The sequence below is a fragment of the Pseudorca crassidens genome, chromosome 20 (genome assembly GCF_039906515.1).
Source record: "Pseudorca crassidens isolate mPseCra1 chromosome 20, mPseCra1.hap1, whole genome shotgun sequence".
Lineage (NCBI taxonomy): Eukaryota > Metazoa > Chordata > Mammalia > Artiodactyla > Delphinidae > Pseudorca > Pseudorca crassidens.
The window spans coordinates 19,194,063-19,210,544 of NC_090315.1; the positions used below are offsets into that span (position 1 = coordinate 19,194,063).

The following is a 16,482-nucleotide window of genomic DNA, read 5'->3' on the forward strand; positions in this document are numbered from 1 at the left end:
ATTACTCTGTATCTTTTTTCCTCTTCCATTCTTTTGGATTGGTGATTTTTTTAGTTCTATTTCTTTCCCTCTACTAGTTTGCACATTATACTGGCTTGTTTTCTGATAATTACCCTGTAAATTCCAGCATGTACATTTTACCCTTTAAAATCTGAGTTAGTGTCCTAACCAGGAGGAGGATGAAGGAGGTTAGGCCAGGGCTACAGACGGATGAGGGAAAGGCCACTCCTGGCATCCCTGATGGCAGCACTGTGGCTGAGTTGGCGGGCTTCTTCCTCCCTTCCTTCAGTACCCAAACAATTTTTGTTTTAGTAACCAGGTGATTTTCATACTCAGAAGTATGTAATAGTTTTAAAAATGTTTTAAATTAAAACTTTTATATTAGAGTGTTTTTAGAATATTGTCACAAATTCTTTAGGCTTACTTATCAATGTATGAAATATACACAAAACGCATATAAGCCATAAGTGTACAGCTCAGTGAATTTTTACAAAGTAGCCCCCATCCAGATTAAAAGAAAAAGAACAACACTACTAGGACCCCAGAAGTCCTCCTCTGTGACCGAGAGGACTCACTACTCCCCCAAGAGTTAACCACTGCCCTGACTCCGAGAGTAGACTGGATCTTAGAAAATCAGCGTAGCTTAGTTTTGCCTGTTCTGAGGATTCTATGACTTTAATCATACAGTACGTATTCTTTGGAGTTTTTGAGAGTCTTCTGTCATTGTGTGTAGCAGTTGTTGGTTCGTTCTTACTGCTGTATAATATCCAGTTGTACAGTTATAACATCCAATTAGTTATTCATTTTACTGAAGATGAATATTTGGTTGTTTCCAGATTTGGGCTTTTAGGAATAGTGCTGCTATGAACATTTGTGTGTATATATGTATATTTCTGGTGGGTCTATACTGCTCATATATACTGATGAGTGATATATGTATGGTCATAGGGCATATGTACGATCAGTCTTAGTGCTAGTAGATGCTGCCAAACATTATTTTCCATAATAGGGTATCTTTAGCATTTTCTTTTTTTTTTTAGTTTATTTATTTACTTTCGGCTGCGTTGAGTCTTTGTTGCTGTGCCCGGGCTTTCTCTAGTTGCAGCGAGCAGGGCCTACTCTTCATTGCGGTGCACAGGCTTCTTATTGCGGTGGCTCCTCTTGTTGCAGAGCATGGGCTCTAGGCACACAGGCTTCAGTAGTTGTGGCATGTGGGCTCAGTAGTTATGGCTCGCAGGCTCTAGAGCGCAGGCTCAGTAGTTGTGGTGCACGCTTAGTCGCTCCGCGGCATGTGAGATCTTCCTGTACCAGGGCTCAAACCCACGTCCCCTGCATTGGCAGGTGGATTCTTAACCTCTGCACCACCAGGGAAGCCATAGCAGTTTCGTATTTCCTTGATAAAAGTGAGTAGCATAATATATCTTTGATAGGGTGAACAAGGCAAATGGGTTCCTAGGAGACAAAACCTAAGAGGTCATTTCTTTTTAATCCCTTCAGATGATGAGTAGAGTGGGAGACCTTTCTGCTGCTCTGAGCTGGGTCGCCCTGGAGCCCTGTACCCAGAGCCTGGTGGGCCTAGCCTTAGCTTTTGGCTCTGAAATGCCCCTTCTCTTGGGCATCTTGCCAGTGAGTTCTGCCCCTTCCCTGCCACCCATGGGGATGACCCTTCCACGGCCTGCAGCCCAGCACAGCTAAGCCAAGCTGATCACATACGCAAGATACTATTTAGTGTAGCAGAAAGGAAGCCAGCGAGGGAGCACCAGTCACAGCTTATTGTACAAGACATGGTTCACTGCTCTTCCCCTTGGGCAGCCTCTGTCCCCACCTCCCAGAGCCCTGCCAGTGGGGTGGTCTCCTGTTCATCAGGGGAGGTCCCAGTGATGGCCCACAGGTCTGTGAGGGGCAGCTCTGCAGCCCTGCCACCATTCATGATACCTACGTAGAAGATGCTCACAGACAGCACAGGGGAGAGTTCCATTCCATCAGGAAACATTCGCAGTGGACTCACAGCCAGCCAGCATAATGGGCCTCGATCCCAAACACTTGCCTGGATGAGGGCTCTCACAGGGCTCGTCAGCAGGTCTTGTCCCATGCAGAGATGAATACACAGCATCAGTACCAAGGCAGGGTGGTACTGGGTGCTATGCAGAGCAGGCCAGAGGCAGCCCCTTTTCCTGAGTTGATCCCTGGCAGGAATGGGGAAGGCGAGCTGCCCAGGTAGCATTGGGGGGGTGGGGGTGGCTGTGAAGTTCTCAGTGGCTTAAGCATAATTTGGACGGCATTGCCTTTGCCACTGGGCTTCTCCTGAGGGACCCGAGATTTCATCCCGCCCTGCCAGATGCGGTCCTTTTATGTCGTAGAGAGGAAAGAGCAGTGGAGAAGGTGTGGAATAAGACGTTTGGGTTTGTTGGGAAGAAATTTGATACAGAAGCACTTATCACATAGTTGGCTGTTCCTTTGTCTTTTGTAACAAAAAGGTTCCATCGTCACATGTGGTGGACAGTGGAGATGAGGAAAATATTTCTGAACAAGATGGGTTTCCAGGCTCACCTGTTCCACCAGAGCATACACAAGAAAAAGGTAAAAAAAAATTTTTTTAATTTAATATCAAAAAACATTTTGTGGCAATAAATATTGGTTAACTTGGGGGAACATGTAGCCATTGCACCTTCATACTGTGGTTCCATGATTTTAAGTGGGAATATCCCTGAGTTTTGTTTTCACTGGGTTACAGTGAAAATAGCTGATTGCCCGGGTGTTAGGTCATCTTTAAAGCCTGAGGCCCTCACACTGGGGTCCATTTTGTCAGTTCCGGCAGCCGAGAGAGGCCCCCTGGGGTGGAGGGTCAGGGCTCAGGCTCTGAAGCTCCACACGCTCCTTCCTCTCTGCCCCCCACATCTAGCGCTGTGAGGGGCGGGTACCCAGTGGTCTCCCCAGGATGAGCAAGTGAGCTTGTCTGTCTTGTTCACCAGGCTAGCTCCAGTGCCTGGATCAGGGTCCTGGCCCATGGCAGGCTGTGACTACAGGTGTTTTGGATGAAAGAGTGCAGGGACATGTTTATAATACAACTTTGTAATAGCGCATCCTTGTACATTTCATTTGGCACAGTGAGAGAATTCAGCACATTAAATAACAAAGGTTTTCCGTTTCCTAAGAGGTGGCTTATGTTTGAGAAGTGAGAAGGAGAGCCTGGCATACAGTGGGCACCAGTCACTGCTTTATCAGGACCCTCAGAATTGCTTAGCCTCAAGAAAACTGTCATATAAGTCAGTTCACAAGGGGACTGATTGATAAACAGAAGGCCAGCCTACTAATACCTGTGCCAGAAAATGCCAATTGATTAGGCCAGCATACTTTATCCCTGTGGGAAATCCATGTGTATATTCAATTCAAGTAAAAAGTATATCTCTTTTTTTTTTCTTTTTTTTTTTTTTTGCTTTACGCGGCCCTCTCGCTGTTGTGGCCTCTCCCGTTGCGGAGCACAGGCTCTAGACGCGCAGGCTCAGTGGCCATGGCTCACGGGCCCAGCCGCTCCACAGCATGTGGGATCTTCCTGGACCGGGGCACAAACCCGTGTCCCCTGCATTGGCAGGCGGACTGTCAACCACTGCGCCACCAGGGAAACCCATATCTCTTTTTAAATTACAGAATTAATACTTTCTCACTGTAAAAAAAAAAAAAAACTGAAATGCAGAAATATAGGAGGTTAAACACACATAATTGTACTCCCGTAGAGTACAATTTTAACAACTTCGAGTGCGTATGTGAATAAAATGTATGTTATTTTATTACCTGCCTTTTTAAAAAAATCATAACACATCCTGAATATCTCTGTGTTCATACATGTCCATCCACTTTCTAATGTCTGTGTTGTCTGTGGCCTGACGTGTTATATATCAGTCAGAATCCAATCAGTAGACAGAATGTATATGGTGATTTGAAAAAGGAAAGTTTAATGTAAAGAATTATTGACTATAAGAGGATTGCCTACTAAAGGGTAGAGAGAAACCTAAAGAATGCAGGAATAGCAGATAGAGAGAACAGCTGCTCCCTCTTCTGTTAACAGAGAGCCCCCAAGAGAAGAAACATTTGGAGAATCTCCAATGCAGACATTGGAGAGGGTGCGGCTGTGGCCCACTGGCGGGTGGAGAAGTTAGCCAAGGTGTGTTGCTAACAGAACTCGCTGGAAAGCTGCCCTCTCCAGGGGAATTTCAGGAGAAGCCACCCATGGGGAAGTGCTGCTGGCCACCTAGAAAGAGGGAAGAAAGGAGGAGAGGGGAGAGAAAAAGAGGAACGCAGGGAAAGAGAGAGGGATGGAGACAGCCTTCTGGAATGAGGAACCCAAGCCCCTTCCTCCTCCTGGCAAGGTAGCGCTGCTGCAGTAACACAAGCCAGCAATAAAGGTGGGTTTGGAGCTGAAAGGCAGTGTGGTAACTGGCGCGCTTGGTAACACAGGTGGTGTTGAACTGGGAACGCAGGTGGTGGTTGGGAGGGAGTTCAGCTCCTCCAGTGGTTTTTGGTTTGTGATGGGCATTAGAAGCCTCTGGACACTTGTGAAAAGGCCCCACCCCAGCCCCAAATTCTGAGTCAGTGAATCTGGGCTGGAGCCCCAGAGGGTCTGTATTTTTAACAAGCTCTTTGGAGAGTCTGATGTGAGTGATCCTTAGGCAACACATCAGAAACACTGGTTTTTAGTGCTTTGGTTCTGTCATATCCAGGTGGCGAGAGGCTTGGTGAGTTCCTTAACCCCACTTCTCTCAGTTTGAGTGCACCTCTCATCAGGTTCTTATAAGGATTAAATTTATAAGGATTAAATTTAGTCGTATGTGTGAAGCACAGCATCCTCCATAATGCTAGCTGATAATTATTGTCTAAAGGCTAAAGCCTCCAACTCTGAGGTGCCACTCTGCGCCCTAGCAGTACCTGGCCAAGAAGCTTGGACCCTGACATCCTTTGGTCGAGGTACCAGCATCTGACCGAGTGGACTGCTACTGTAGGCAGGGAGACGGGGAGGCATCAGCCTCAGCCCATCTGGGGAATGGCGGTGGGACGGGTAGAGCTCTGGGAGGGGGAGTGCTGGGAAGGTGGAGAAGGCTCAGAGTCGCGCTGAGGAGTTTGGCCTTGGTTCTCCAATCACGTGAGCCACTGAAGGTGCTCAGGAACGAGCAGCGGGGAGAGATGAGCAGTTCCGAGTTGGGCTCCTGCCTGGCTCTGGACCCGCTTCTCATGTGGCCTTGGGAAGGCTGCCCACCTGGGCCTGGTTTAGCTCATCTGCAGAAGGTGAGTTCCTAAGATTGTACTCTTCTGAGTTGTCAGATGTCTTTCTCTGCTTTACAAAGTTTTCTTTCTTTTTTTTTAATCAGATGGTAAACATTCTATTCTGAATTTAAAGGTAAGGATTGTTTTTTTGTGTGTGTGTTTTTTAAAAATTTATTTATTTATTTTTGACTGCGTTGGGTCTTCGTTGCTGCACTTGGGCTTTCTCTAGTTGTGGCGAGTTGGGGCTACTCTTCGTTGTGATGCGTGGGCATCTCATTGCCGTGGCTTCTCTTGTTGCCGAGCACGGGCTCTAGGCATGCGGGCTTCAGTAGTTGTGGCGCATGGGCTTAGTTGCTCCGAGGCATGTGGGATCTTCCCGGACCAGGGCTCGAACCTATGTCCCCTGCATTGGCAGGCAGATTCTTACCCACTCCACCACCAGGGAAGCCCAAGGATTGTTTTTTAAAAACTGATTTTCTCAATTAGTAGAATTTCCACCATAATTTCAAAACAACTTTTGTGATTTGTGGGGAAGAAAACTTCCATTAAGAGTTCTTTTCCATTGAATGTTTTTTTTAAAAAAGTTTTAAAACATGAAGAAACTCATGTTTTGCATAGTTTAAAATGAATGTAATGTATTGAGGGATTAGAAATCACTTACATTTACATTTTCATTTGTAGAATGAATAGACAATAACCAGTTTGCAGACATGGAAATAGTTTACTTAAGTTTTTAATTCTGCGATGTCAAAGGAGTTTAAAAATTAAAGACTTCTCAGTAGAGTTAATTTATAACCTTATCTACTTTTTCAGCAGAAATTAGAAACTTAGAATCAGACTGATGTGTAGTAGAAAAATGAACAAAAGTTCAAAGACTTCCCTTTCCTCTAAGTTTTGGGTTGAAAAGGAGGATGTTATATTCTTTTCTCAGTACTTTTTTTTTTTTTTTTTGCGGTACACGGGCCTCTCAGTGCTGTGGCCTCACCTGTTGCAGAGCACAGGCTCCGGACACGCAGGCTCAGCGGCCATGGCTCACGGGCCCAGCCGCTCCGCGGCATGTGGGATCCTCCCGGACCGGGGCACGAACCTGTGTCCCTTGCATCAGCAGGTGGACTCTCAACCACTGCGCCACCAGGGAAGCCCTTCTCAGTGCTTTGAAAACGTGCTTCTCTGAAGCTAATGGGGTCTTTTTGCATATCCCAAGGAGAAAAGGCCAGTTGGAATTTGCTTTGTGCATCTCTGCTCAGCACCTACAGTCATATCACATGCTTTAGAATGTGAACTGGTGGCCTGTCACTTATGGGACCTGCATGTAAACACCGTGACTGACTACCAATAATAAATTGTGGAGAAAAGGCAACCCTCCTACACTGTTGGTGGGAATGTAAATTAGTACAGCCACTATGGACAGCAGTATAGAGGTTCCTCAAAAAACTAAAATAGAGTTGCCATATGATCCAGCAATCCCACTCCTGGGCATGTATCCAGAGAAAACTCTAATTTCCAAAGATACTGTGTTCATATGCAGCACTGTTTACAATAGCCAAGACATGGAAGCAACCTAAGTGCCCATCAACAGATGAATGGGTAAAGAAGATGTGGTACACACACACACACACACACACACACACACACACACACACACACAGGAATATTACTCAGCCAGAAAAAAGAATGAAATGCCATTTGCAGCAACATGGATGGACCTAGAGATTATCATCCTGAGTGAAGTAAGCCAGACAAAGACAAATATTATACGGTATCACTTATGTGGAATCTAAAAAATAATACAAATGAACTTATTTACAAAACAGAAATAGACTCACAGATATAGAAAACAAACATATAGTTACCAAAGGGGTTGGGGGGAGGGATAACATAGGAGTATGAGATTAATAGATACACACTACTATGTATAAAATAGATAGCGACTAGGATGTACTGTATAGCACAGGGAATTGTATTCAGTATCTTACAATAACCTATAATGGAAGAGAATTGGAAAAATACATATATGTATAACTGAACCACTTTGCTATACACCTGAAGCTAACACAATATTGTAAATCACCTAGACTTCAATTAAAAAAAAAAAAAGACACTGAACTCATGGACAAAAAGGCAGGAAGAAAGCAGGACTTCCCTTGCTGCTCAGAGAACCTGCCAAGAGGGGAAATCCCTTAAGGTTTTGGTTCATTTAAAAGAAACAGTGAATATTAAAGTTTCTACAGCTAAAACAAACTAGCAACTATAAGAGCCAAAATGAAGGGGGAAAAAAGTGCTTAAATATTTGATATACGATGACCTACCTGCTTGTACCAATCCACTTTTAGAAGATGCTGAGACTCTTAATTCATTACTCTCATGTTGTTTTCTTCCTTAGGATGAAAAACCATCATTTTGTGGAAAACCTCCACCCTCTCCAGGTATTTGCCTTTTGAATTTCATTGTGATTGAAAAGCTGATTGTTCTAGCGAATACCCAGAATAATCTCACATAAAACAAAGATCTATGTTTTTTTTTTTCCTGTAAAGGCTGTTGCTTCTGTCCCATTATCAGAATTGGGAAGAGGAGGCAGTTTGTTGAATTTCCACCTTTGCCTTAAAAGAGAGAGTCCAAACGTGTCCACGTTGGATGATGGATATATGTCCCCATGGCATGTGCTCAGATCCTGGGGAGGGGAGTGGACCTGTGGGTTATAGGCAGACACTGGGAGGGGGATGTATGCAAACGGGGGCTCTGCTCAGGGGCTAGAGACAGAGCTGAGGGGTCTAGAGATACTTTCTGGGGTGCTATCCCCTCTACAGTTTGAGGAGCCTCATTAGCTTTCAAGGTGGATTTTGTAATTTTTTTCCTGTTAAGCCTCACATTGCTAGTCTGAAAATCCTGTCAGGAATCAAGGCTTTCGTCTGTCCTCCATGTCTGATTGGCTTTGTTTTCACCCTTTCTATCTTGGTGTTTTTGGTGCTGCTGTATTCTGGGATATTGCTGGGGCTCTAATGTCTAGCCCACAGGTTGATTCTTCATTGTATGTATTCTGCTGCTCAACCCATCCATTGAATTTGTATTGTGAATGAAACTTTGTTTCCATGATTTCTATTAAGTATTGACAAACATCTCTCTGGAATCTTAACTACACCCATTCAAAAATCTTATAGTTGCTGAGCAGCCAACTGTGTCCTCTGTTATTTGATTTTGGTGCTTCTCTTAGCTCACATGGTTCTTGGTGATGTGTGATGTGTTCGCCTTGGTCCTTGGGAGTCCCTGTTGGTCTGCCTGGGGATGCTGTATCTGATTACTGCAGGCTGCTCAGAGGGGGAAACCAGTGGGCTGTCAGGCGTACAGCCTGTCTCCAGTGACTGACAGGGACAGACAGGGTGTGTGGTCAGCCAGGGGGTTCGGGGGTCCCTCATCCTCCTGAGTTTCCCCAGCCCCAGTGCCTGCCTGCCTCTGTCCTCAGAGCCTGTCTGTACTACCCGGCCCAGGGGGCTTGAACCATTGCTGATCCCATCTGGCACATTAACTGGATACCTCATCAGCCCTTTCTAGGTCACTTTGTGTCCCCAGTACCTGCCAGGGCAAAGCACATCCCTGGAAGCACTCCCACCTCCAGGAGCTGACCTCTCCTGGCATATTTTAGGCTGCAGCTTCCATCTTCAATCTAATCTCAAATGTTTTCTTTCCGGGATTCCTGGTGGCTCACCTCTTGTTTTCAGTGTAGCTGTGGAGTTACTCATTTCTTAGACTTTCCTTTCATGTTCTAGGGGTTGGGGATGTGTGTGTCAGAGGTCAGGGGAGGCTGTCTGGAGCCACCAGCATTCCCGCCCTTGTCTGCACATCTGCACACAGAAGCTCTGCCCGGGCTGGGAGCCCATCGTAGCCCTCACCTCCTTTGATCTCCCTGTGGAACATCGCTCTCTGCTTTCCTCCATCTTTCTTGCTGCTCCTTCCTAACATCCTTCGTGGTCTCTGGCTTTCTTCTCACCCCGGTGCCTTCAGGTCTGCGCACATGCTGGTGATGCCTCAGTCTCTCCAGCTGAGGCTGCCTTCAGAGCTCCGGGCCCGTGTCCTAGCCTGGGCTTCCCTTCCCCTGCCATGCTTGTGTCCCTTGTCTGGCTAGATGTCTTCCAAACCACAGGTCTTGGTGCTCATCCTTGACTTGCCCCCCCTCACTGTCCACACCCAGTTGAGTTCTTGAGCCCTGCTGAGCTTTCGCCCCTGAATCCTTCTCTCATGTCCTTTCCTCTCCATCCCTACTCTAGGAGTCTCCTGACTGGTCTCCCTGCCTCTGGGCTAGGCCTCCTTCCTGTTTGGTTTCTTCACTGCTGTCCTCAGGGATTCATCTGAGAGTAGAGCCTCTTCTTTCCATACTTCTGCCTGAAAGGCTTTCTGGCTCCTGGTGGCCTGCAGGATACAACCTCCACTCTGCATATTATGATATGTACAATCCTATGTCCAATAGTATAGAGCCTCCACTGGCTCCTGCCTCCCCCTCTGTCATCCCTCTTCCTGTTGCTCACTGTAGTCTCAACAGACCATGCACTCTTTGCTGTATAGGCCATTCTCTTTGCAGGCACTGACATGAAGAGTTGCTCATGTGGTTTTTGAAATTGTCTCCTGTAATTTTGATGTAGAATTGTAAATATCAATTAATATTTTAAAACTTTTTTCCTGTGCCTTTTTAGATGTAAATGGTAGAACACATCGAAGACATATAGAAATAACCAAAGAAAAGTTCGAGGAATTAAAAGAAGACAATTTGCATCTAAACAATGCAAATCAAACCCTTACTCTTGAACTTAACATAATAAAAAAAACAATGAAAGAACTACAGTTAAAACTTAAAAGGATGGAAAAAGAAAATGGAAGGCTGAAAGAAGTTGAGAAAGCATCCTCTCAGGAAGGTGGGGACAACTACACAGTTCTTTTATTAAAGGAACAAAGAAGAATTCAAATTTTCTTATTTATTTTGAAAGTTAATATTTTATGTTACAGTATTTGGTGATATTAATGTTCTTGATATTTTGTTATGATTTTAAGATCTTTCATTAATATCCTTATACTTGTTGAAATTTGATTTCATCTGCTGTGTCATTATTATTATGCTAAAATTCCAACACTTCTTTTGATTCTTAGCATAGTATTGTACATATGTTTCATATCAGTTTTTATCCCCATGAGCAGCATATAAAAGTGGCTCTTTCACCACATACTTACCAATGATGAGGATTGTATTTTCCTTGCGAATTTGATAGGTTAAAAAAAAAGAAGAATCCCATTTTAGTTTAATTCATTTACTATTGATGAAGTTGAATATTTTTTTCATTATCTTTGTGGGTCATTTTCTTTCTCTTTTATAAGTTTTCCCATTTTAAATTGAGATGCTTTGATCTCTTCTGTTGATTTGTAGGAGCTCTTTACATATTAAGGGTTTTAGGCCTTTGTCATGTATGTAATATTTTCTCAGTTTGTTGATAATTCAGCTAAACTTATAGGATATTTTTCTGTTATGACCTATGCCATTGGTGTCAAGTTCTTTTTAATGCTAAGATCAGGGACTTCCCTGGTGGTTAAGACTCCACACTTGCACTGTGCAGTGGGGGCAGGTTCAATCTCTGGTCTGGGAACTAGGATCCCATGTGCTGCGTGGCACGGCTGAAAAAATAATAATAATAATGCTAAGGTCATATAAATATTCACTGTTTTCAATGTTTTCTCTGTATATTTATCTGTTTATATAAGTCTAATATTATGGCCTTAAGAAAGATGTTGTAGTTTTCTTTATACAGACCCTGCATATTTCTTGTCTTAGGCACATTTCTAGATACTTTATATTATTTGTGCTATTATTTTGTGGGATCTGTTTTCTATGACGTTTTTTAATAAGACATTACTATTATGTGGGAAAGTTATTAGTTGTAATAAATTCTCCATTTATTCTATATAATTTTCAAGGAACATATTTGTATATCATCTGAAACGACTTTTTTTCAACCTAAAATTTTTATTTTACCTTAATTATACATGCAAAAACTTTCACAAACTTCCAAAACACTTTTGACTATTCAATGTTAAAAAAACTTGGTAACTTTTATTCATTTGTATCTATATATCTGTCATTCACTGCCTTTGTGAGCCTAAAAGAGAAAGAAGGACAATCAGCAATTTATATAAAATCTTGATAAATTTGAAATAAGTTCTTACGGTATAATATTGAATTTATATTTTTCAGTAGTCGCTGCACCTGAATTACATTATCTAAGAAAACAAGCTCAAGAACTGGTGGATGAAAATGATGGATTGAAAATGACTGTTCATTGTTTGAATGTAGAACTGAGTAGATATCAAACAAAATTCAGGCATTTATCCAAGGAAGAGGTAATGTTTCCTATTAAGAAAAATCAGTTTTCTGATATTTTAGCCTTTCCTGTTGAATTGGCTTCCAATTCTAAAGGGCTCATATTTATTATAATTTGGTATAAAAAAAGATACATCCAAAGTAGAGTCTTTCTGAGCACCTTTCTATTTTCTCCCTCCCTCCCTCCTTCCCACCCTTCCTTTCTCTGATGGGTCTTGGAACATCCCCAACTACTGGGAACCACTAAGAATAAAGGCAGCAGCTTGGACAATCACAGAGGTTTGAGAGGCAGCCAAGAGCTTGGGCCAGGCTGATGGATGAGACTCATCTCCTATACAAGACCACTCTGTCAAGACAGGAGAGGTGGCTGTTTTTTCTAATGCACAGAAACCAACACAGAGAGTAAAGGAAAATGAAGAAAAAAGGGAATATGTTCTAAAGAAGAGAACGAGCTAAATCTCCAGAAACTAATCTTAATGAAATCCAGATAAGCGATTTACTCAATAGAGAGTTTAAAATAACAGTCATAAAGATGTTCAGCAAGGTCAGGAAAGCATGAACAAAGTGAGAATTTCAACGAAGAGATAGAAAATATTTAAAAAGTACCAAAGAGAAATCATAGAGCAGAAGAATATAATCCTTGAGGTGAAAAATTCAATAGAGGGTTTCAACAGCAGACTAGCGCAAGTGTGAGAAAGGATCAGTGAGCTTGAAGACAGGGCAGTGGAATTTATCCAAACAGAAGAGTAAAAAGAATGAAAAAGAGTGAAGATAGCTTAAGGAATGCCATCATGTGGATTACAGAGGTCCCAGAGCGGAAAGAGAGAAAGGGGCATAAAGCTCATTTAAAGAAATAATGCTGAAAAGTTCCCTGCGGAAAGAAATAGACATCTCAATCCAGGAAGCCCAGAGAGTTCTAAAAAAGATGAATCCAAAGGCACCCATGGCAAAACACATTATAATTAAATTGTCAAAATTTAAAACAAGGAGACAATCTTAAAAGCAGCAAGAGAAAAACATGTTACATACAAGGAAACCCTCATAAGATCTATCAGCAGAAACTTTGCAGACCAGAAGGGAGTAGCACAATATATTCAACCAAGAATACACTACCCAGCAAAGTTGTCCTTTAGAATTGGAGTAGACAGAGGTAAAGAGTTTTCAGGACATGCAAAAGCAGAAGGAGTTAATCACCACCAGACCAGCCTTACAAGAAATGTTAAAGGACTTTCTTCAAGCTGAAATACAAGGGCACTAATTAGTAACAGGAAAACATGAAATTAAAATTTTCACTGGTAAAGGTAAATATATAGTAAAATTAAAGATAATCTGTTGTGAAGTTGGTGGGTTAATCACTTATAAATCTAGTATGAAGGTTAAAAGACAAAGATAGTAAAAATATAACTACAATAATTTGTTGATGAATATACAAGATAAAAAGATGTAAATTGCAACATCATAAACATAAAATGGGGAGAGAATAAAAAATGTAGTTTTGCAATTCATTCAAACTTAAGTTATCAACTTAAAATAGACGGTTATAAGTTGTTTTATGTAAGCCTCATAGTAACCACAAAGCAGAAAGTAAAGACAAAGTAATCTAAACGTAACACTACAGAAAATCATGAAATCACACTTGAAGAGAGCAAGAGAAGAAAGGAACCAAAAGGAATTACAGAAAGCCAGGGAACAGTGAACAAAATGGCAATTAAGTCCATACCTAACAATAATTACTTTAAATATAAATGGGCTAAAATTCTCCAATCAAAACACATAGAGTGGTTGAATGGATAAAAGAGCAAGACCCATGTATGTGCTGCTTACAAGAGACTCACTTCAGATATAAAGACATAAACAGACTGAAAGTGAAGGGATGGAAAAATGTACTCCATGCAAATGGAAGCCAAAAGAAAGGTGGGTTGGCTTTACTTAGACAAAATAGACTTTAAGACAAAGACTGTAATAAGAGACAAAGGTTATTATAAGATGATAAAGAGGTCACTCCAACAAGAGGATATAACATTTATAAATATTTGTGAACCCAACATAGGCACACCTAAAAATATAAAGCAAATATTCACAGACCTAAAGAGAAAAACAGACAGTCATACAATAATAGTAGGCGACTTTAATACCCCACTTTTATTAATGGATAGATCATCCAGACAGATAATCAGTAAGGAAACATTGGCCTTAAATGATACATCAGACCATGTGTATACAGAACATTGCATCCAAAAGCAACAGAATAAACGTCCTTCTCCAAGCACACATGTAACATTCTCCAGGATAGATCATATGTTAGGCCACAACACAAGTCTTAATAAATCTAAAAGGATTGAAGTCATATCAAGCATCTTTTCTGACCACAATAGTGAAAAACTAGAAATCAATTAAAAGAAGGAAACTGGAAAATTAACAAATATGTGGACATTAAACAACATGCTACTCTGATCAAACAGTGGATCAAAGAAGAAATCAGAAAACATCTTGAGACAAATGAAAATGGAAACACAACATAACAAAACTTACGGGATACAGCAAAAGCAATTCCAAGAGGGAAGTTCATAGTAATAAACACCTATACTAAGAGACAAGAAAGATCTCAAGTAAACAACCTAACTTTATACCTCAAGTAACTAGAAAAAGAACAAATGAAGCCCAAAGTTAATAGAAGGAAGGAAATAACAAGGATCATAGCAGAAGTAAATTAAATAAAAACTAGAAAAGATCAATGAACTAAGCTGATTGTTTGAAATCATACCAAGTATTAATACCAACCCTTCTCAAACTCTTCTAAAGAATTGAAGAGGAAGAGACACTGCTAAACTCATTTTACGAGACCAGCATTACCCTAATGCCAAAGCCAGACAAGAACACTCCAGGAAAATTGTAGGCCAATGTCCCTGATAAACAGAGATACAAAAATCCTCAACAAAATATTAGCAAACTGAATTCAACAGTATAGTTGACCCTCAAACAACATGGGTTTGAACTGTATGGGTGCGTTATACGTGAATTTTATTTTCAGTAAATACGTACAGTACTACAGAATCCACGGTTGGTTGAATTGGCAGCTGTAGAACTGTGGATCTGGAGAGCCAACTGTGGGACTTGAGCATCTGCAGATTTTGGTATCCACAGCCAGTCCTAGGACCAGTTCTCCACAGAGAGGGATGACTGTATATTGAAAGGATCAAACACCACGATCAAGTGCTATTTATTCATGGGATACAAGGATGGTTCAACATCTGCAAATTAGTCAGTATAGTAAGTCCCCTACATATGAACGAGTTCCGTTCCGAGAGCACATTTGTAAGTCCGATTTGTTCCTAAGTCCAACAAAGTTAGCCTAGGTACCCAACTAACACAATTGGCTATATAGTACTGTACCATACTAGGTTTATAATACTTTTCACACAATATGTAAAACACAAAAAATAAAACACTTTTAATCTTACGATATAGTAAGATTACAGTAGAGTAGCACAGTACAACAGCTGGCATACAGGGGTTGGCATGGAGTGAATAGGCAAGAAGAGTTGCTGACTGGAGGAGGGAGAGGAGGTGGGAGCTGGTACAGCTGAAGGACCATCAGCAATAGGAGACAGAGGGCAAGCTGCAGTTTCACTCATGCCTGATGTTGATGGAGCACATGTTTGCATCTTTGAAAGTTTGCAACTTGAAGGTTTGTATGTAGGGGACTTACTATATAATACACCATATTAACAAAATTAAGAGTAAAACCTGTGATCATCTCAATAGATGCAGAAAAGTTTGACAAAAATTCAACATATTGTCATGATAAACACTCTCAACAAACCGGGTGTAGAAGGACCATAGTGCAACATAGTAATAGGCCATACATGACAAGCCTACATCTAAAGCTGAAACCTTCAGGGGCAACACAATGATGTCCACTCTCACCAGTTTTATTCAACAGAATACTAGAAGACCAAGCCAGAGCAATTAGGCAAGAAAGATATAAAAAGCCTCCAATTGGAAAGGAAGAAGTAAAATTGCCTCTGTTTGCTGATGACAGTGAAATTATATATAGAAAACCCTAAAGGCTCCACCACAAAACTGTTAAAACTAATAAATGAATTCAGTAAATTTGCAGGATGCACAATCAATATGCAAAATTCAGTTGTGTTTCTACACACCAAAAACTATTGGAAAGAGAAATTAAGAAAACAATCCCATTTATAGTAGCATCAAAAAGAATAAAACACTTAGGAATAAATTTACTAAGGAGGTGAAACATGTACACTTGATCTTAGCAAAAAGGCCAAGAAGCGATAAGGAGGTGAAACATCTGTACACCAAAAACTATAAAACATTGATGAAAGAAATCAAAGATGATGCAAATAAGTGGAAAGATATTCTGTGCTCGTGGATTGAAAGAATATTGTTACAACGTCCGTACTACCCAAAGTGACCTGCAGAGTCAGTATGATTGCTATCAAAATTCCAGTGGCATTTTTCACAGAAACAGATAAAACAATCCTAAAATTTATATGGAACCACAAAAGGCCTCAAATATTTAAAGTAGACTCAAGAAAGAAAAAGCTGGAGATACCACACCTCCTGATTTCAAGCTGTATTACAAAGAAATAGTAATCAAAACGGTGTACTGTTGGCATGAAAACAGACACATAGATCAATGGAACAGAATTGAGAGCCCAGATATAAACCCATGTGTATACAGTCAACAAAGGAGCCAAGCATATACTCCACCCGGCACTGTTATCCGAAAGGGAAAGGATAGTCTCTTTAGTAAATGATGCTGGGAAAACTGAATATCCACTTGCAAAAGAATGAAACTGGACCCCTGTTGTACACCATACACAAAAATCAACTCAAAA

At 41.4% G+C, this 16,482-nt stretch overlaps 1 protein-coding gene across 4 annotated transcripts in view; it reads left to right on the forward strand.

The window, feature by feature from the left end:
• CEP89 (centrosomal protein 89) overlaps nt 1–16,482 on the forward strand; it is a 79,419-nt gene that overhangs the window by 19,091 nt on the left and 43,846 nt on the right. For 3 of the 4 annotated variants that reach the window (XM_067719541.1, XM_067719542.1, XM_067719544.1), the window contains exons 5-9: nt 2,478–2,580; nt 5,364–5,392; nt 7,643–7,685; nt 9,945–10,163; nt 11,492–11,637. In XM_067719541.1, the coding sequence (XP_067575642.1) occupies nt 2,478–2,580; nt 5,364–5,392; nt 7,643–7,685; nt 9,945–10,163; nt 11,492–11,637 (540 nt within the window). The remainder of the gene's footprint in view (nt 1–2,477; nt 2,581–5,363; nt 5,393–7,642; nt 7,686–9,944; nt 10,164–11,491; nt 11,638–16,482) is intronic. The other variant, XM_067719543.1, reaches the window with a different exon arrangement.